The 20,676-nt window shown below is 54.7% G+C and overlaps 7 protein-coding genes across 7 annotated transcripts; 2 read left to right on the top strand and 5 right to left on the bottom strand.

Moving 5' to 3' along the window:
- Positions 1-2,339: 2,339 nt before the first annotated feature.
- MONBRDRAFT_33235 (uncharacterized protein) lies at positions 2,340-4,460 on the bottom strand. The gene is made up of 3 exons (XM_001747544.1): positions 3,625-4,460; positions 3,213-3,533; positions 2,340-3,060 (listed from the first exon to the last, which is right to left on the bottom strand). Exons 1-3 carry the CDS (start codon positions 3,862-3,864, stop codon positions 2,944-2,946), a joined length of 678 nt encoding a protein of 225 aa, XP_001747596.1. The 5' UTR covers positions 3,865-4,460; the 3' UTR covers positions 2,340-2,943.
- Positions 4,461-5,367: 907 nt separating this feature from the next.
- Positions 5,368-7,398, bottom strand: MONBRDRAFT_27099 (uncharacterized protein; the record flags this gene model as incomplete). Its single annotated transcript, XM_001747545.1, has 8 exons — positions 5,368-5,460; positions 5,561-5,596; positions 5,719-5,855; positions 5,992-6,084; positions 6,301-6,420; positions 6,525-6,590; positions 6,907-6,977; positions 7,313-7,398. 8 exons carry the CDS (start codon positions 7,396-7,398, stop codon positions 5,368-5,370), a joined length of 702 nt encoding a protein of 233 aa, XP_001747597.1.
- A 1,900-nt stretch (positions 7,399-9,298) lies between these two features.
- Positions 9,299-12,002, top strand: MONBRDRAFT_37862 (uncharacterized protein). The gene is made up of 9 exons (XM_001747451.1): positions 9,299-9,431; positions 9,477-9,900; positions 10,036-10,306; positions 10,423-10,502; positions 10,611-10,705; positions 10,886-10,964; positions 11,052-11,188; positions 11,287-11,410; positions 11,654-12,002. The coding sequence occupies exons 2-9, from the start codon at positions 9,699-9,701 to the stop codon at positions 11,731-11,733; spliced, it is 1,068 nt and encodes a 355-aa protein (XP_001747503.1). The 5' UTR covers positions 9,299-9,431; positions 9,477-9,698; the 3' UTR covers positions 11,734-12,002.
- Positions 12,003-12,151: 149 nt separating this feature from the next.
- MONBRDRAFT_9812 (uncharacterized protein) lies at positions 12,152-13,436 on the bottom strand (the record flags this gene model as incomplete). Its single annotated transcript, XM_001747546.1, has 4 exons — positions 12,152-12,237; positions 12,303-12,494; positions 12,717-12,765; positions 12,873-13,436. The coding sequence occupies 4 exons, from the start codon at positions 13,434-13,436 to the stop codon at positions 12,152-12,154; spliced, it is 891 nt and encodes a 296-aa protein (XP_001747598.1).
- A 264-nt stretch (positions 13,437-13,700) lies between these two features.
- On the bottom strand, positions 13,701-14,803 carry MONBRDRAFT_37863 (uncharacterized protein). The gene is made up of 4 exons (XM_001747547.1): positions 14,657-14,803; positions 14,449-14,520; positions 14,116-14,324; positions 13,701-13,930 (listed from the first exon to the last, which is right to left on the bottom strand). The coding sequence occupies exons 1-4, from the start codon at positions 14,795-14,797 to the stop codon at positions 13,762-13,764; spliced, it is 591 nt and encodes a 196-aa protein (XP_001747599.1). The 5' UTR covers positions 14,798-14,803; the 3' UTR covers positions 13,701-13,761.
- Positions 14,804-16,114: 1,311 nt separating this feature from the next.
- On the top strand, positions 16,115-18,793 carry MONBRDRAFT_9814 (uncharacterized protein; the record flags this gene model as incomplete). Its single annotated transcript, XM_001747452.1, has 1 exon — positions 16,115-18,793. The coding sequence occupies one exon, from the start codon at positions 16,115-16,117 to the stop codon at positions 18,791-18,793; it is 2,679 nt and encodes an 892-aa protein (XP_001747504.1).
- A 400-nt stretch (positions 18,794-19,193) lies between these two features.
- MONBRDRAFT_9815 (uncharacterized protein) lies at positions 19,194-20,347 on the bottom strand (the record flags this gene model as incomplete). Its single annotated transcript, XM_001747548.1, has 3 exons — positions 19,194-19,853; positions 19,948-20,047; positions 20,142-20,347. 3 exons carry the CDS (start codon positions 20,345-20,347, stop codon positions 19,194-19,196), a joined length of 966 nt encoding a protein of 321 aa, XP_001747600.1.
- Between the last annotated feature and the right edge of the window lie 329 nt (positions 20,348-20,676).

Raw genomic sequence — 20,676 nt, forward strand, 5'->3', positions numbered from 1 at the left:
GAGGTGGTTTCACGTTGATTCGACCGAAAAGCACTTGTGGGGCTATTGTCTTGACACGTTTTCTCAATGGCTGACTTTTGCTCCTGGCCCCTTGCTCTTGGTTGATGAATCCCTGTTTGATCACGAAGGTGTGCAAGGATGGTCGCTGCTCGCAGTCCATTTGCACGCTGTACAACGCCACGGCTTGCAGCCTTTCGGGTACCAGCGCCTGCGTGGTACGGAGCAACATGCCGGCATCAACTTGTAAAGCTCAGCAGAGGGCTGCTCTCACCATGGCATATGTATGAACACTTGACGCAGGTGGCGTGCAAGGGGCCTGGTTGGGGAGATGGTGCTACGTGCATCGGTAGCGACAATCGGGCCCAGCGCCACCCCAACATGACGACCACCATCCCCTTGCCCACGGGAGCGCCGTGTGAAGAGTGAGTCGAGTCAGCCTTTTTGCGTGTCATGCAACCGTGCGCGAATAAAGGTGAAACGGTCAGGCGAGCAGGCCGGTAGTTACAGCAAGCTGACGTGTGGTTGGCGTCTTTGCTCTCTCATCTGAGGCTCTGCGGGTCTCTGATTGCAAAGGTATTCGGGCTACTGCAATGAAGTTGGGCAATGCACGACCGTGGATAGCCAAGACCTGCTCAACGAATTGCAAGACTTCTTGGGAGGGCTCTCGGCCAAGAAAGCCTGGGCCTGGGTCCGGCACAACTGGCCCTATGTACTTGCCGGCGTGGCGGGTCTTGGCCTGATCGTCGTGGGTCTCGTAGTACGTCCCAATCATTCGATATGCAGGTGCAAACGAGCCAAAGAACGCTGGACGTGCTGGGTTCAACTTGCAGCTGCTTGCGCACACACCCCCGTGTAGAAAACCCGAAAGGCGGGACACGTGCAAGTCAAGGGCAGCAGCGCTGAGGAGGGCGACTTGGATGATCCCGCCAATGAGGCGTTGCCGCTTCTTGCACAACATGAGAGACCATGTAAGATTTGGATCGCGAAGGCACTGCCACTCACATGGGCGTTGGCAAGCAGCTAACTCGTGCGCACGTTTGAGAATTAGTGGGTGCGCTGGAAGACGACCAAAAAATGCCGCCATGGTTACACCCCAACGTGGGTGTGAAACGGGCGATGGCAGTAGTTGAAGCGAGTGGCTGTCGAGGTTAGTTCGCGTACCGTGTTGCCGTGACCAGCAGGCCGCCGCACGCAAAACACAAATTATTATGTACACGGTGTCTCACACCGGGGTCATGCTTGAAACACCTCTTCCTCCTTACCTTGTGATAGGGGCCTTTATGGTTGTGGGCCCCGGGCGCGGGACGGGCACCTACCTTCTTGTCGTCAACGTTGAGGGTCAGGCGCGTGCTTATGACGTTGATCACGGGCTACGTGGCTACAACTTGCGTGGAGCTGAACTGGAGTTTTCTGAATTGGCCAACTTGGTGCGACACTACGGCCGAGGTGAGTGTGAGACCAACGCTGGGAGCATGTTGTGGGACCAAGTCGAAAGCTGATGTGCGTGCTGTGGGATCCTGGGCCGGTGCGTGTCGATAGGCCAACCTGACCCGCCTTTGCCATGCCGCCTCACCTTTGGTATCGAGTACGGGCGGCTGGACAGGGGCCAGCCTGCCATTCGGTAAAGGGTCAACAATGAGCTTACAAAACATCCGAATGGACACATTATTATGATCGGCACACACTTTGATCCGTCCAGTCCAAGACATTGCTTTGCCGCCTAGAAAGTAGGAGTTGTTAAACCTAAATAATTGACCCTAAGCTTCGAGCCCAAGCCCAATCACACAAAAATGCCAAAAGAGTTGGTGGTAGTGAGGCATGTGGCCATGCTTGCTTCGGTGTGCCCTCACGCTCTAGCCCGCTTGTCGACAAGACAGAGACGAAACCCTGTCTGAGCAAGCCTTGGATAGGAAGATGGCAGACATTATCTGCCGACTGGCTGGCTAGCTGACCGACGACCCGTACGTGTGGCACGTTACTATCGGCATGATTGTGACCTTAAAGTGGTCTCTCTTAATACTCGCGGAGCTCGCACCCCTGGACAATCAAGCCCAGGGAACGCGGTACATGAGGCAAACTGACCCAGCCCGGCCATGAGGCTCCGGGCCATGTAAAGATGCATCGGCGTGTGACAATGGGGTCAGGGTGTAAGGGGGTATGGTACTAGCACACCCGAGCCGTCCAAAATCGGACAGCAAGGGTGGCAGCCCACAACCAACAACGTTCTGCGCCCTCGCGCTCAAGTCTAAAATTTCATAGACTTGACACAATGAGGAACGATGAACAAAAATGTCCATGCAGCGGAGTTGATCGGTCCCCGAACAATCACGCGAGTAAAGCCCAGCCTGCAACTCAATTGCAGTAGAAGTTCTGCCAAGGTCGTAGCCCATTGCAAATGGGGTACCGACTCAAGGCCTCCCCCGCTTTTCATCAACAAGTAGAAAGCGATTGCGGTGTTGGCACAAAGCACAAGGCCAACGTCGTGGGGGAGTACACGACGAATCCCAGCAAAGCGATTAAGGTCTCGAGAAGGCTGAGAATGCCCAAGCATGTGCCACATGACTCATGCTCGGACAGACTTCAAGCCCCACTCAGCCAATAAAAGCAACAGGACACCACCACCAGCAAGAAACGAAAGAAAAAGGTATCAAAAAAGAAAAGTGTAAAGAGAGTAGGGACAGGAATGACACAAAGAGACCATTATAAAACGTCAAGCAGGCAACTCATGCGAACAGCAAGCGTGACAACGGCACAAAGGCACAAATGGATGGTGATTGTGACAAAAGTAAAAACACAGCGGGTCTTGACACCACCAGTTGCAACCACAAGGCGGTTGAACTAGATGATTGGCACCTTAGGACCCGAGAAGAGCGTCGTCAGACTCGGCAAAGCCGGCCAAGGGACGGGCCACAGGCCCCAGTCCCCATCAGCGTGACGACAACTTCACTCGTCGAGCAGGTTGTGTTCGTGCGCAAAGACAACCAGTTGCTCAATAAATCCCACGTTGCGAAGGATGCAAGGGCGCTGTCGCGCGCAATGATCCAAAGCAGCCAACAAAGGCTATTAACACAGGCGGGCGAATACAAGCCCCAAAGGTGAGCATAAAAATGGAAAACCAAATGATCAGAAGTGGCACAACATCGCCTCTTTGGAATCAAAAGAAGAATTTTTATTTAAAAAAAAAACACTGAGGACATGGTAAGTCGGCCTACCGTATGGGTTGAAAGCATGTAATAAGCCACGACAATCATGGCCGAGCGGTTCACGCCGGCTTGGCAATGGATGAGAACCTTGCGCTTGGCGGCGGCAGCGGCATCGATAAAGGCAGCGACCTGCTCAAAGTGGTTTCCGAGCATGTCGTAATGGGAGTGATCTTGGGCATCGAAACCCAGATACTCCCATTCAGCGGGGTAGTCGGACCGAGACGACAGAGTAGCCGACTCGGCGCAGTTGACCACGCCAGAAACACCAGCACGTCGCAATTGTTCGACATCCAACGCATGGCTGGCATCACCCAGGCAAAGTTGAGGCAGCTAGGAGAATTGAGGGGGGGAAAGATGGTAAGATGAACGAAACCGAGGAGGGTGGGGGTCATCAGTTCGGAAAAAAAAAACGGGGACTTACAATGTCGGCGGGACCACAGGCATTGTCGGGACGCTGCTGAGCACGGACGTTGGAGAGAACGCTGAGAGCTTTTGCAACATGCATTTGAAAGTCCTCGGCAAGAGATTGTTCCCAGGAGATGGCCTCCTCAATCTCCATGTCGTAGTCATCCTCGGGCATGTCATCGGCCAAGTCATCGAGCCAGTCATTGGAAGCATCGACGGGAAGAGGGAACAAAGGCAAAGGAGCTAACGCCGCCATCTTGACACGTATGTCAAAGATACGCAAACAAAAGAAAGGGGAGAAAACTGAAAAGGGGGATGGATCACAAAGCCTCACGCACGGCTTGTTTGTGACGAATGAGAGGTCAGCAACTCATCCGCCACATCAGAAACAAACTAAACAACGAGATGGATCGGCACTCAGAGGGCCATGGCGCTGATCAAAATCTCTCTTTTGTGCCACCGTCCAACAAAAAAAAAGGGGGAAAGAGAGATCGCGACAAAGAGATCAAAAACTGTGTCGTCAGGTCTCACACGCTCCCAGGCCTCGTATCTTGACACCAATTCTTAGTGTAAAGAATACGGTGGGTCTTGTTCAACGTGGCAGGTGCGCAAAGGAGAGGCGCTGCCAAATGCAAAAGTCAAAAGACGTGGAATGCAGCCAAGAGCAACCACCAACTGCAAACTTCTGAAGCTTGGAAAAAAAATGCACCTCACTCTTCCAGCAATGAGAACAGGAAGAAAATGAAGAAGTGCGTTCCTTTCAGAAAACCAATGCTATCCAAGGGGTTGCGGCTGCCGTTTTGGAAAGAAGTCGTTGTATGGTATACCATCCAAAAGCAGAGCAAGTCTTTGGTTCGTCTGGAGCAAAGGAAATGAAGCCGTCTCCACCCATTTCCCCCACCACCCCCTCCCTTTCCCTTTCCCTTTCCCTTTGCCTTGCCTTTGGCTTTGGCTTTGGCTTGCGCTTTCCCATGATGCTCTTTCCTTTGTGTGTGTTGTGTGTGTGTGAGGTTGGTAGTGTGTGGCGTGTGATGGTGTGGCGTATGTGTGTGACGCGGAGCTTGGGGAACAAAAGAAGAAACAAAAGAGAAGAACAAAAGGAAGGAAAAGGAAAGAACAAAAGAATAGAACAAAAGGAGAAGGATGAGTGGGAAAGAACGAACGTCACAAGAGGTGTTGACGTTGATGGTGATGGTGGTAAGGCGTTTTGCCTTGTTCTTCTTCTTCCTTGGCGAGTTGCATGCAACAACAAAAGAAAGAGAAGTTGGTTTCTTGGGTGACTCTGGGCACACACGTACCGGTAATTGACGTGGAACGGTTTTTCCAGAAAAATCAATACAAATCTGCGATCGGTCTGCGGACACCTGCGGACACCTGTACCCATTTGCGGACAATCACGACTCAACTGCGGACAGCTGCGGACGCCTTTGGCCTTGGGACACGACATCCAGCCAAAGTCTGGTTTAAGCCAAACTTTGGATTTTTTGCTGACAATGCCCTCCGGATGGCAAGCAGCCTCACGTTCACGGGCCGGGGGCGATGAAAGGCAACCGGGATCGAATGACATTGTGTTGATTGGGGCTCCAGCGCGGTTGGGAGCCGGTAACCAGAAAGAAAACCAAAGGGCTCGCCTGGCGTGCTAGCGCGTTTGCTATTACGTCGATTAATCTCCTTTTGAACAAAAAAAAAAAACAGCCAGAAGAAACCAAAGCCCAACCAGAAGAACGGGAGCATGTGGGGCAAGCGCAGTGCAAACACATTAGATGGCAACGTGACTCAGTCCAAACTCCATCAAAACATCCTTGTTGCGCTGCTGCACCACATAGCTGTCGACCTCCCACTTGTCACGTGCCTAGTACGGCACCACAAAGCAAGACGTGTGAGGAAACGACTGCAACTTCCCGGGCTGTGCAACTCGCTGGAGACTGGGCCGGTGCCTGCTTGACCCGTACCTCCTCAACCCGGCTGGCCATGGAATCAAGCGCCTCCTATATGTACCCATGCACGTGACAAATGAGAATCAGTCAGACCGGTCGGCGGGGTGGTCAAGTGCATTCTTGATACACATGTGAGCCTATGATGTCGAAGCCTAGGGCGCCAACACACGAACATTGAGCACGTTTTCATATGCCGTCTCCATGGATTCGATGCGCTGCGTGAGCTGGGCAATCTTGTCGTCCTTCTCGCGGATGGCACGACTGGCCTGCGCTTTGACGTCGTCCAGTGCTTGCTGCGTGGCCTCTGCGCCTCTCAACAAACCCGGGTTTCAATATCAGGTTGATGCACTCGGCACGAAACATAGCCAGAGAAGAACGGCCAAGGAAACATGTCTGTCTTTGGCCGAGCACATCCTGTCCCCCGCGTCAAAGTCAACAGCACGCACCCAGTTGGTCAGTCAACAGCTTTTCCTTGTCCTGCAAGGCCGTGATCTTGGACATGAGCTGAGTTTGCATCAGCTTGTACTGCCTCGTCAAGTCTAAACGCGCTCATGAGAGGATGCAGGTATGAGCCCGACAAAATTCCTCACAAGCTTCAGAAGCGCGTCTAGTCAAAAGTTTAAAAAAAAAGTGACGGCTGAAGCCCAGACATCAAAGCCCGGCACCAAGCCACTCAAGCATGCAAGGGGGTAGGCGATGTGACTTGGCGCAAGCCTATCTGCCACGAATCGATCATTCGGGTCAAGGTCTCGCACCAGTCGTGATATCTTCGGTGGCATTTTGGGATGTCATGAGCTGGGCGCGGCTCGTGTGGACTTCATGACGCAACTCCTCGGCTTTGCTCTGATGGCGCCGCGCCTCCTCTTGTTTTTCAGCTGCAAGACACATCAGGAGGTTTGGCAATGGAACAGTCAGCGTATTTAGCGATAAAACATCCAGCCGCCTCCAGGCCTGCTTCCATCGGGAAATCATGACGTACACAACTGCAAGCGCATCAAGGCCACCTCGTGCGCCGATCGCTTGAGCTGCTCATCTTCCGTGAGCGCTAACGAGGCACAGAGTCAGAAATAAGAGCCACGAGATGTCAATCTTCATAGCGTGTGGTTCATGATGAGGCCAAGTCAGGAGTCTGGATGTGTCCTAGACAAACTCAAGGGTCCACTTACCCGAAGCTGAAGCCGACACGCCCGAGCTTTTGCGTGAGGCAGCCTTCTTCTTGACAACTTTTTTCTTCTTCTACGCTCTCAGCCGCATGGAGCGCGCCTGGTGACTTTTCCAAGACGCCGCACCATCCCAATAGCAACTTCACATCTGCGTCCGCACGATCCCTGCCAAGTCTACAACCGCATCCACCCTCTTACCGGCATGGCCCTGGGTCTCGGCCGGCGATCCAGAGGGCGGCAACGAATGGCTTGGTTTGCCTTGTTTGTTGCTGCTTATGAAAAAAAATAAAAAAATAAACCATCACAAATTCTCCAATAAATTTGCTGACATTGAATTGGCTGACACACAGGCAAGTTGTAAGACGCTAAGCGTCCTTTTGAAAGGGGCGGTATTGCTCAAAGTACTCGGTCGGAAGACAGTAGAGGATGGTGCCGCGACAGGCAGCCGTCGTGTCGTAAATCTCGACCGAGCCCGAATTGACTTGGCACAAACTCCTGTCAACGCAAGCAAAAAAGTTCTCCCGAGTTACAAACTTGAAAACGAGCAACCAGGACGCGGGAGAGATGCTTCAAAACCCACAAGCAGAGGAGAAAAGTAACGTACGTGTCTGGGGTAGGAGCTTGAGGGTAGACTCGGAGAGGACCCAGCATCATGCACAGCGCATGGCGAAGAGGATAGTAACTGGTCATGCACTTGGCTTCGGACCACGTGCGGCGCTCCAAGCCCAAGGCTTCAAAGCGGTCGAGGATTTCAGCGCTTGCGTCCGAGGCCACAAGCACGGCTGCTGATGACCGGAGCTGCGCCTCGGGTCGTGTGCCAGGTGCATCATGGAAAAGACCCAAATGCTTGAACACATGTGGCTCCAAATCGGCTGCTTTGATGAGCTGATGCAGCTAGCATAAACCTCCCAGTTGGTCATCATGAGCATAGCACCCGACTGAGTCTCGACCGGCCATGGGGCCAAGCGACAACCAGGACCGACCTTTTCAAAGTTGTATCCACAGTCCTTGTACGGACCCGTAAACGGTGAGGCAAAGAGCGTGCCCGCGGGCAGATAGCCCGGCACGAAGTACACATGCTGGTTTCCGCCACAATTACGTCCACACCATGAGTTGATGACAGGGGCGGCAGTGCAAGCAGGCAAACGCGAGGGTGCCAGCGATCGCGTACATGAAAGAGGCCCAAGTAGGCGGCCAGAAGCAGGAGCGCCACTGTCACCAATAAGACTGCCAAGATCACTGTATCAAGCATGGTGTTGGGTTGATGGTGGTCGAATTGCGCTGCCAATGCTGCGTTGAAAAATAACGCGATTCCACCCACACAACTGAACAGGTCACTCCACGTCGAACCGAATAACTAAAACTTGTCGCAACATGTTTGAACGAATCCTTTTCTCTTTCTCTCTCTACAAACCAATTCATCTCTCTCTCTCTCTCTCTCTCTCTCTCTCTCTCTCTCTCTCTCTCTCTCTCTCTCTCTCTCTTTCTTCTCTCTCTCTTTCTCTCTCTCTTTCTCTCTCTCTCTCTCTCTGTGCCTGCTGCCGGCTCAAGTTGTTGGCCTTGAAGCATGTGATGTGATGTGTTGGTGTCTGTTCTGTATCAATTTGAGGCGGTCATGCCGATGTACGCCTGCACCCGCGTCAAACGGAGATCGACCCTCACATGTTAGAGCCGAAGCCAAGGGGACTTGAGCGTTTGATTGCTCAGCAATCTAAAGTGCCACCAGTCGACTCAGACCCTCGTGCAGGTTAATCGTCGTAGTGCGGAATGTCGGAAAGTCGATAGCCTGGGACCTGGCGGTACGCCTGCACCGCAATAAACGTGTGGAAGGCACCTGGAATAAACATCAAGCTCCCAATGATGATCATGGCCAGCCATCGATCGTCGCCCTCCTACATGCCAAAAATAAACACGTCGCCCAGCCCCACCCGAAGAACAGATTGGCCCCGCCAAGACGAGCGTGAGGCAGTCATGTTTCCTCACTGAGTTGTGGTGGGTGGGCGGGTACACGAGAGGGCGGAAGCGCGGACCTTGACCGGCGGAATATGGCCCGTGAAGAAGAGGCACCCCAAGATCAGCAATATAGACCCGACCACAAACAGGAAGATGGCAAGGGCAATGGCACGCCACGGCGTACGCTCTGGCAGCTCCCGAAACTATGCGACATCAAACCCACACACACACACACGCCACGCGCGTCCAAGTTTGAGCTCTGGTCGGTTGCGGTCAACTTGGCCAAGTGTTTTGAGCGCAAACACCAACCAACCTGCTCGGGAATGTACTTGTCGGCATCATCATCGTCATCGCGGTCCACAATGTCACTTGTCAGCCGCGACCGAAGCTTGACATATTGTGGCCGAGACATGACGCGCACCCGCCACACCCCTGCTCGGCAGCTCTGACGATCTTAAAAAAAAAAAGAAAGAAAGGCAAAAACATAAACGTCTGACATTGGCGAAGGCACCTCTCTCTCTTTCTCTCTCTCTCTCTCTCTTTCTTATGTGACGTATGCTGCTTGTAACAAACAGTGTTGTTGCCTTGAAATGGTGTTGACTCTTTTTGTTCTTTTCTTTCTCTCTCCCCTCTCATAAACAACAGCAACAACAGCAACAACAGCAGCAACAGCAACAACAGCAACAGCAACAGCAGCAACAGCAACAGTAGCAACAGTCACAGCGAGTTTGGGCGAGTGGCGGTGGTGCTGGCTGGCGTCGACGGTACTGGTGTCGTTGGTGTCGGTGACGGTCCATGGCAGGACCTGACCTGCTGTGCAGGTGACTTTGAGGCGAGAGGACATATTCGTTGGCCCCGTGCGTGGCAAACAGGGTTGAGACGCCGCCGCCGCTGCCGCTGCCGTGACTCTTTTTGATCGCGCACACAAGCACAAGCACAAGCAGTTGTGTTGGTGCCGGCGTAGCGCGTGACACTCTCCCAAAGCCTTCGGGGTGGCGCATGCCGATGACTCATCAGCGCACCCTTTCACCTGCGATATGGCCCATGCTGTCTTCACCTATGACGTTGGGGATCTCGAACACGAAGAGGGCTTTGCTGACGAGGTGGAGCACACGGTCATCATATTGGGCCGTGAGTTCAAATTCAAGTACACAGACCAAGGCTCTCGCGACGAGATACGCTCCCGCGCCTCTGCTTTTCTCTGGTTCACCTATCGCAACTCGGAATATGCCATTGGCGGTAAGCCTCACCCGCATGATGCCAGCGTTCATACAGCCATGCCTTAATGCCTCCACCACCCGAAAGATCCTGGGCGGCTTGATACGACTTTGACGCCTCCACCTCCGCTCTTGATTAATGTGTGACTTGATGCAGACTCGCCCCGCCACAAGACCGACCGCGGTTGGGGCTGTACTCTGCGCGTGGGTCAAATGATCGTCGGCGAGGCCTTGCAGCGATGCCATTGCCCGCGTGATTACGACAAACTTTCATATCCCAGTGAAGCGGCCCGCATGAGCATCCTCAAGGAGTTTGAGGACCGGCCCGACCGCGTTCTCTCCGTTCATGCCATGGCCATGCAGTCCAAGTTTGTTGGCAAACGCGCCGGCCAATGGCATACCCCTACCGACGTTGCGCATGTCCTGCGGTAGGCCCCCCCCCGATCCGCCAATAGCCGTTGACAGACGCCGTCCGCGGGCCCTGCTCCCAACCCCACGCCTCAATTAAACCTGTTTGATATGCATGCACGCCTGCTGGGCTTAGGCTGGCTGTCAATGAACAAGAAGCCATGGGTCTACAGGTTCACGTGGCCATGGATAGCATGGTCGTGCTGGACGATCTACGTAAGTTGCCTGGTGATGGTGTGGCTTGGTCACCCTCATAGCCTGATTTGGGTCTTGTCTTGGGCCGGTGCCTTCTGACCATGAGGCCTTCCACCCAACTGCCATCAGGCAAGCTTTTTCGGGCCGACCGCGCCACACTGCTATTTGTGCCCCTGCGACTAGGCATCGATATCGTTCAAGCCGAAATGATCCCGGCTGTCAAGGTCGGCATGTACAAAGCGCCATCGTCTCGCTGTTCCCTTGCCCCTTGGCCTTTCCCAAACCTCCTGGAGCTTCCTGCTGGCCCAGATGCTCATTCTTTGCGCTTTTGGCTTTTGTTTTCCTCTCGCTCCTCCATTACCGGGAGCCATCCTTCTACCATAATGTGTGGCTCACGACGATAGCGCTTCTTTCATTCACCCAGCGCCTTGGGAATCATGGGTGGACGACCGGGTGCTGCCCACTACTTTATCGGATACATGGGTGTGTATCCGCAACAGCAAGCCAGCCCGTGCGAATGTCTGAACCCGTCTGAACCCGTCTGACACGCCCGCCACGCTTGCCCCATAGACCACAACCTGCTCTTGCTTGACCCCCACACCACACAAGACCCGCTACGCGCTGGGAGCCAGGATGCCCTCGTCTCCTGCAGGTGTTCGCGGCCGATGCTCCTTGACCTCGACAAGGTGGATCCCACCATGTGCTTGGTAGGTCTACCATCGTTTTTTTTTCCTTGGATTTTTCAATACCCTTAGCGCCCAGTCTCTCTAACCTTTACTGTCCCATACGATGGTCTATGGTACAGGCGTTTTTGCTCACCGATGAAGAGAGTCTGCAGCGCTTCGCGGACGACTACAATGCTTCAGTGGAAGAAACGGGTGTGCGCCTGTTCAGCATGCTTGACACAAAAAGCTTTGCTTCGAGCGTCGGTACGTGCCATCTCCGTCCCCTGTTTTATGGACCGGTTGAACGCACACGCTGCCCTCCCAGTTGCTCTGTCCCAAACAAGTGGTTTGTGAGGCTACGACACCGGCCTCGACTAGCTTGCCATCAGACTTTGCTGTTGTTTTGCGTTCATGTTGCTTCTTCTTCTCTTTGACTTCTTCCTTCTTTTTCCTTGTTTCCTTGTCGCTCACCCGATGTTTCTCGCCTGATCGCTGCCAAACACACAGCCGTCGCCTCCTCGCTTGCTGAGGAGGAGGAGTTTTCTGACGATGACTTTGAAGTCATTAACATGAGCGCCATGTCTTAGCTGCGCTTGCACGCTGCTTAAGCTTTTTACTCGTTGAGGATACTTGGCCCCGGCCAGACCCGACACGAGCTGTGTGTGCCTGCCGGGAAAAGGCAAGAAGCTGAGGAGAACATCCCATCGTTGGTGGTTATGCGAATAGGTTACAGAAAACAGCGGCGCAAGGATTCAAGGTGCTGAGTGAACAAACAGGTCTGCGTTGCAATGTCCAAAAGTCTAGTCTAGCACAAGACCATGGGCCGCTGCGTCGTGTTACAATTGAATGCTTTGGCAAGTCATGAGGATGATGAGACCCGCAAAAGAAACCATGATGAAAGGCAGAACGTCTCTTGATATTTCCATCATAAATTGGTTGCCCCTTGGGATCTTGTAAACCTTCCGAGGCGAGACACCGTATTGGATTGGACTCGGATCCTGAAAGTTAGTTGTCTGCGGCCTGCTCCGTTAGGAGCACGTACTCGCGTGTGCTGTTGCCTGCAAGATCCAGCACCCGCACGTGTGAGGCATCTGCGCCCATACAAAAGACGGAAGCTGAGATCAGATAAAAGAGCTTTGATTGTGTGACAACATACCAAACTTGATCACATCCTTCTCCCGTAGTTCATAGTAGCGCTGTGCCTCGATTGGCTCGCCGTTCAGAAAGGTCTTATTGGCACTAAACCCAAGAACAAAGGGGGTGAGCGAAAGAGCATGTGTAGGGAAAGGGGACACCTCTGGATGGGCTGCCAGCTGGAGTCTAGGGCTCCTTGGCAGCAAGACTGTACCTGCCAAGATCAATGAGATAGGGCTTGATAAAGTTGAGTCGACGCCCCTCTACGGTTTCTGAGACCAGGCGATACTGCAAAACTAATCTCGGCAAATAAAATACACCACAGGGTGAGCAGGGAAGCCAGCACGCGTCTGCCACAACACGACACTCGCGCAGTCAGCCGCTTCATGGGGCAGAATGAACCCCACGGGCTCATTGTCGAGGGGATAGAACTGACCGGCATGCTGCTTGGATATGGAGGGATGTAGCAAGGGCATGTCACAGACCTAGCAAGGCAAAATTCAGTGAGCAGATGGCCTGAGCCCCATGATGAACCGACTGCCGGCATGAGCGGGTTTCAAGTGCATTGAACATAGCTCTGGCCCAAACGTACTCGCTTGTCACGGCCAATCAGGTATGCGGATTGGCGATGAAGGTAGATGGGGTCAAGCGCCTCCTCACCCTTGAAAGGGTAAAAGCGCCAACGCGCCTTTGGCTTCCGCGCCTCTGGTGGTTGATTGTACAGCACAACCACACCATTGAATGTATTGGCTTCCTCCGTCAACAGGCCCGATGTACCGAAATTAGCCTCCTCCTTCGGCTGTGGCGGCCCGGCGTCTGCATCATTACGACTGGCTCCCTCGTTCCGGTGCTCAGGTAGACCATACTGCATCTGTGACTCATCCACTTCCTCGCGAGGATAGCGACCCCGCCCCCGACCTCGCCCCCGGCCTCGCCCTGGACCATCCTGGCCCCGTCCACGACTTGAGCGAGAGTCACGGTCAGAGCTGCGGTCCCCGCGGTCCTCGTCGTATCGGTCGCGGTGCCGGGGTGGGGACCGGTCACGGTGTCGGCGCGGGGGGGACCTGCTGCGTCGCCCACTAGCAGCACGCTCCCGCGATGGCGGCGGGGATGGTGAGTCCCACCGCCCTCGACGGGGAGGTGAACGGTCCGACATGCCTGCCAGTACCAGTGTCAAATCGAAAACGTCAGAAAAGCAAATTTTTGTGTTCTCTCTCTCTTCTTTACGCTCTTCTCCCTCTCTGTCCTTTTGGTGAGATATCCTTGGTTAAGTGTGCCTGAATGAGCCGGATGTTGGCTACCGCTGCAGCAAGTGCCAAGGCGTTAGGCCCTCAAAAGGGTCGAAGCTCATGGCCAAAAGGGCCGGCATCGAAGACCGCTCGTTGTATTGTTTCATGTTAATCAGATGAGGCTTATAAAATTCGTGTTTTTAGTGTGAATTTGAAGGAAAAGACAAGGGCCGAAAATTAGGCGCCAAGCGCTTACTCCTCGTCATCGGCGGCATCGTCGCCACCCTTGTTGCGCAGGTTGCGGCGTTTGACACGGCCGGGGCGGCCACCACCGAAGGGAGACTTGAGAGCAAAGTCAATGTGCTTCTGCGAGTCCAGGCGGACCATGTAGGAGGGAACGTTGACCACTTGCTTGCGGACACTGTCAAATCAAGCAAAGACATTGAAATGCACCCAGACGTGAGGAATACGCATCGTTCGTCACAACAAGAAGCAGGTTTGACCCAAAACACAAGAAAGTCGGCGATGCATGAAAAAAAAGTTTAAGACCACAAAAAGCACCTCAACGCGTCTCAATCTACATCGTCATAAAGACAAGTAACATACCGGATGTGACGCTGGCGGATCAGGACACGAGCGTGGTGGATCGACTTGGCGAGACCAAGCTTGAAGACCTGGGTCTGCAGGCGGCGCTCAAGGAAATCCTCAACCTTGAGACCGAGGACGTAATCGAGCTTCATGCGATCCTCATCAATGACACCGAGGCGGATGAGACGACGAAGGATCGCATTACCCTCGAAAAGACGACGAGGGTCCTGCAACCAGTTTGGAAAAGGAGTAAAGGGAAATAAAGTGAGAAAGTGAGGGCGTGGCCGTACAAACTTTCACTAAAAACTATCATCAAAGCACAGAGGGGTCCTGAGGGAATGCAAAACAAACCTTCTCGTCGAGAGTAAGGAGCTCACGAGCAGCCTTACGGATCTTGGCGAGGGTGTACTTGACACGCCACACCTAGGTTCATTGAGAAACAAGCATGAGCCGACGTGAGTAAGCACAACGTATACGAGGTCTAGGGTTTCCTTTTTGAATAAGCTGCCAAAGTCCTTGCTTCTAGACGGCTGTTCAGAGAGCAAGCACATGAACAAACCTCACGCTTGTTACGGAGGCCAAACTCGCCGACGAGCTTGAGCTCCTGGTCCAGACGAGCCTTCTCGAAGGGACGACGGGGAGCGACGGCGGTCTTGGAGAAGACCTTAGGCGCCACAGAGACACCGGTAACACGACCCATGTTGCCTGCAATCAAGACGAATCACAACAAGCCGCAACATGCAAACGAAATACAAAGGCCAAAGGTCAATGATGCGAACGAGGTCGAAGAGCTGAATTTCTCATCCCATGAGCTCATCCCCCCTGATGGTCAGCGGCGACGGCGGTAACGGAAGGAAGCTTTGGACCACCCATGTCCAGCAACGTTGCATGCAACTGCCTCCATCTGATCATGTCGCATTGTTGGCAGACTTGGCACCCTGGGCACCCCAAAGGGTCAAGGCGAACAGCCGCCAACAATGCGGGATGCACCATTGAGGCTCGAGGCTTCGAGCAAGGCAGCAACCGAACCAGAAAAGAGGCAGCTTCACAGTTCGTTGAACGGGCATCCAGCTTCTCCAACCGTGCCCATGTAGCCAGCTGTTTGTTGGATACTGGAGCAGCCGGCCGCCATCTGTGCCGGCGGCCGGCAACCGCCGCAACTCCCTTTGGCGCTGGTCGCCGCCCGTCTGGTCACGCGCACCCTCGCGCCCGCGACCAAGATTTCCTTCCACAGCAGGGTCCACGCACCGGCTATGCAGAGAAAAGTGAACCGGGGGTTCAAACCTCGAAAACATATTCCAGGGAGAAAAAAAACAGCATGTGTCTTAAAGTGTGACGGTGCTTGCACTTTTTAAAACCCTTAACAACCAATGGTAATTTGTCAGCGTTTATTGTCAGATCGCTTCCGGCTCGAATAATTTTTTATTAAATTTTTTTGGACTTTGGCGTCGTCACGCTCAGTTTTTGTGACGGTGCAGACGGGTCAACGCTTGTGATCTGGTGGCAGGCAGGCCGGTGCTGCTGCTGTGGTCAATGATATCCAGAATCATTGGGGCTGGGGGGAACTTGAGCGAATGGTCAGTCAATTCACTTTTGGCGTCGTTGAGGTTGGCACACGAGTGTCATCATTTTGATCGCTGTCCTTCACAACCAATCTCGGCACCTCGCCTCAATGACGACGGGGCACCCCCAACCCGCCTTCTTGTCTTACTGCGGCTTTGATCCTCCATACTTTTGATCACCAGCTGAGAGCTCACCCGAAGCGCACCTTGCTTTCCTCCCCTTGCTACATGCAAGCAGATCTGCGCTGATGGGCCTGTTCCCGCCCTGATCTTGTGGGCTGCCCGCATCGGCCGAGCCGAGCCCCGAGCCAGACGCGCTCCCCCTGTGCCAGAGTCATAGCACAAGGAAAAGCAACGCGCAGCTTTGGTCTCATGGCATAGATTATCCATTTGCTCCGAGTTGTGCATCTCCTAACCCCCTACACTGTTTAACACGACCGGGAAGATCCAAAACAATGGGCACGGCGCCTTCCTCGTGTCGCGGATGTGTAGAGGCGCCAACGCTGCTAACCACACCATCGGGTATTCGCCCTGATGCCTACCGTCCGGCACGCCGCGAGGTGTATCAGGATATGAGCCGGCCACTGAGTCATTACTATCTGCTCTCCTCTTCCAACTCCTATCTGGTCACGGCGACCGCGGCTGCCAAGGGCAAAACCGGGCTGCAGACCATCGAGGCGGCTCTCCAACTTGGATGTCGACACCTCGAGCTCACCTGCCACTCTGCCAAGCCAGGCTGGTCTGGTCAGTTGGCTGGCGCCAACGCTGAACCCCTCGTCTATCACAACGGCTATAGTCAGCGGCCACTCCCCCTCCGACTCTGCTTAACGACCATCGCACGCCTCGCCTTCCAGGCCTCGCCCTTTCCCCTCGTGCTCACCCTGGATGACCACTGCAGTGCCCAGGGCAAGCTAATACTGGCAGCCGTCCTGCGCGAGTGTCTTGCCGACTTGCTCTTCATTCCGGGTGCTCAGCAGGGCCATGAATTTGCCAGCCCTGCCAGCCTCAAGCGAAAAATCCTTTTGCTCCACCTCGATCACATGCGCGCGCGCCGCGGCTACGACGGCACTCCCCAAGCCCTCCAAGACCTCGTTTATCTCCACCAAACAGAGTTCCACAGTCTCTTCGCTTCCCGTTACACTACCTATGCCGCCGCCTCGGTCTTTGACTGGCCCCAGGTTGCCCAGCTCACCCGACACCACCAATCCACCCTTCAAGAGCATGCCTACCGCCACGTGGTCCAGTCCAAGCCCTCTGCAACCCTCCTTGGACCAGCCAACCCCAACTGCATGCGGCTGCTGGAGCAAGGCGTTCAGATGCCTGGAGCAGAGTGGCATCAATGGGACGAGGCAGTTTGGGTGTTGGTCGGCCTATTCCGCACTGACAACGGGGGCTGCGGCTATTTGCGCAAGCCCGATGTGCTCTGCCAACGGGTTGTCCCTAAAAATGTCTGGCACACCCAAACTCGTAATCGCCTCGTCCCCACCCCCTCAAACCCCAGCCAAGAACCTGATGCAGACTGCCTCCCATCACGATGCGTCCCAGCATCAGCACACATACCCTCAACGCCAGAAGCCGAGGTGCCATCTTCCTCAGGTCCATCACGGCCTGCATCGGGCCCGGACAAAAACGAAGCACCAGTTGGTTCACCCAGCAGCGAAACCAGTGATGTCGCAGATAGCGATCCGCTCCGGTTAACTTGCCGCCTTCGGTCCGTTCGCCTGCAGGCACCGCCCACCTATCGCCATGGCGTACAGATATCTGTTGCGTTGTTTGAGTTTGGACAGGCTGAGCCTGTCCGCTACACCTCGGCTATGGCACCTGTTGGTACTTACCGCTTTCAGGACGCCTTTACCTTTGACGTCCGCTACCCTCAGCATGCGGTTCTGCTTTTTAAATTGCTGGCTCGACCCGTTCCTGGATCGGACTTCGACCAATCACCCGTGGATGTGGGACCCTCTGGTTTGCCCCCCCGTCAGGGCTCAGCCCCCATCACACCTAGCCGCTCCCGGGTTGCCACACGAACCCACAGTCGTGGCCGATCCATTGCCATGGCGTTGCTTCGCCCGCTGAATCGTCACCGACGACGCCACCAAAGCCAAAGCCAGGGCCGACGCCCCTCGGCCCAGGCCCCTTGGTCAGAAGGGGGGAGGGGCCGGCGGGGAAGTGAGCGGCGCGGCTCAACCATGAGCTACGAGGGCGGCCGTCGGACACACCGCACACGCCGCATGCGTCAGCGGTCATCGGCTATTCAAAGTGCAGATCGCGCCGAAAACGAGGTACTGGGGCATTTTGCTTTGGCAGTGAACAACATGACTGCCGGACCCGTGCTGCTGCCGCTGCTGGACTGGCAATGTCAATCCTTGTCAGACTCGTGCCTCGGGGTTGATTTAACCATTGATTCTCAGGCTGCTCACTATGATCTGGCAGCGCCGCGAGAGCTATTGCGTCAACCGCGCCACAGTCTCATCGTGCCACTGGCAAGCTCTTCACCACCTCGCCTGCTGGAGGAGGCTGACTCAATGATGGAGGCATCAGACGTGGTACCCGCACTCAACAAAAGTGATCCTCACCACCACGAACGTCCAACGGCTCCCAGCAAGCTGCTGACACCCGTGCTCCCGCCGCGCGGCCTGCCACGGCTGTCTATCGGTTCCCACCCAACCCTCGCTCGTAGTCAGGAGAACATCTCACGGCTCCAGCACAGCAGCATATCGGAACAAACCACGCCGCGTGTCCATGTGACTCGACCGGTCCGGCGTCGCGGCCCACAGGTGGGCGACCGCCTGCGCCCTGAAGGATGGGATACACCAACAAGCCCGCTCTCGCCGCCTTGGGTGTCTCCTCCCTGGTCCCCCGTCAATTCGCGGCGGTCTAGCCTCCAATCGACAACGTCGTCGCCCCGGCGCGTGTTGGTGTCTCCTCGAGGATCCGAGGCGAATGTAAGTACCAGCACACCAGGCCTTTCTTCCCCCGTCAAGAGCCCGAGCCAGCTGAGCAAATCGCTGGTCGTCTCACATATCGAGGACAGTGCTGTGGCTACCGCAAAGCTTTCTCATGCCGACTGGACTTTGCAATGGCACGAATACGAGTGCGCACGGGCTGAAGGAGATCCTGAGACGAGCAGCATCTGATGTGCCATTGGTGTTTGTGCTCTCAACCTCGATAATTTCGTCCGAGCGAAAGAGACAAGCCCGACTCTGAGACACGTGATGGCTCCCTCCGTACCCCCTCCCTTGGCTCGCGTCTGTCTGCGTCAGACTGGCACGCTTTGTTATGACAATAATATGGCTGCCAAGCGGTGTGCTGAGCATGCCCGCAGCATTTACAATCGAACTTTAAGTGAGAAAGACATCATAATATAATATATGATATATATTATCGATTCCACATTCCAAAACTCAATTTATCGCGGTGTAGCTAGCTGGCCTGACCATGTCCCGCAAAAAGTAAGCAGGATGTCATATTACCATGGTGCAAAGTGACACATGCACCATGTTATCGGCTTGATGCCAATCTTCACAAGGACAACGCTTAGATGTCGGGCACGCCCCAAGCGCAGTCTTGCTCGATCGCAAGGTTGTAGTCGTTGCCGGTACCGTTCATGTACTTGGAGGTGACGATGCGGAAAAAGCCCTGTTCGCCCCAGGGTTGGCCCCACGAGTTGCGAACAACCCAGTACTCAACACCCGAGGCGGCATCGAGGCCCCAGCCGACGATGGAGATGATATGGTTGATCGAAGCGTTGGGCACGTACTCGGCGAAGATTCCGCCGGTGTAGTCGTCCAGCTTGGTGTCGGCGGCAATGCCACACGAAATGGGACCGCGGTGGTAAATTTCGGCCATCATGGCGTCGCGACCATGCACGGAACCGTATTCGGAGACCTTGTAGTCAGTGTAGTTCTTGATGGGTGCACAGACGTTGCCGGGCTGGCAAGTGCCGCAGGCGTTGAAGTCGGTGCAAGACATGTCCTTGGCCTGATAGTTGTTGCAGGTTTCATCGGGAATGCCAAACTCCTTGGCGTACTTCCACACTGCCAGATGATCGCCACCTTCGCAGCTACCAGCATCACCACAAGCAATCACGTGCTGCACAGACAAGTAAGCCGAGGGCCACTGGGCTTTGCGCATGATGTTCATGCGATCCGCCATGGCCGAGGTCGCGCCGTGCGCCCAGCAGCTACCGCAGTAAGTCTGTTAAAGCATTGCCACAGCAACTGCGTGAGCTCGCCGTTGGCTGCCAACACAAAAGGCCATCACCCGGGGACACGGCGGGGGAAGCACGAACCGGGATGTGCTGATTGCGGGTCGTCCTTGGAGATGGGTGTTCAAAGACGACGAGCAGCAAAGAGCACGAAAACAAAGCAGACACAATGATGAGCAAAGCTCTGGATAAAAGAAATAAAAAAAAACTCAGGCGGCAGATTGGCGCGATCCACAGCGGGCGCTTGTCGCCTGGCTCGATGGGGCGGCGGGGCTTACGAGCAGTAGTTGGTGCCGTTCATGTTGCACCAGTCATAAGAACTTGGCAGCGAAGCCACGTCCGTGTACTCAATGGGCAGGGGTGAGACCACATGCGTCGTGGCCGGGCGATAGCTCAGATCAACCTCATTGCGATCAAAGGCCACAACGCCAGACAGCATCGCGACCAGCAGCCCCAATTGGGCCACAACCTTCATGACTGCCATTTCGTTGGAGTTGAGCTAGCACCCAAACAACAACAAGATACAGTAACGTTCAAAAATGTTCTCAGATTCGCTGCTCTCTCTCTCTCTCTCTCTCTCTCTCTCTCTCTCTCTCTCTCTCTCTCTCTCTCTCTCTCTCTCTCTCTCTCTCAAACCAATTCATTTTCTCTCTCTCTCTCTCTCTCTCTCTCTCTGTTTTTTTGGAGGGCGGTTTCCACACAAAGGGCGTTATGGAGGGATGGACGACTTTAGGCGGGATTGGGCCGAGCGGGTGGTGCAGAGAGACATGAGACACCCGCAAAGGGTCGGCAGGCTTCAGAGGGAAGGAAAAG

The sequence above is a fragment of the Monosiga brevicollis genome, genomic scaffold, assembly GCF_000002865.3.
Source record: "Monosiga brevicollis MX1 MONBRscaffold_17 genomic scaffold, whole genome shotgun sequence".
Taxonomy (NCBI): domain Eukaryota; class Choanoflagellata; order Craspedida; family Salpingoecidae; genus Monosiga; species Monosiga brevicollis.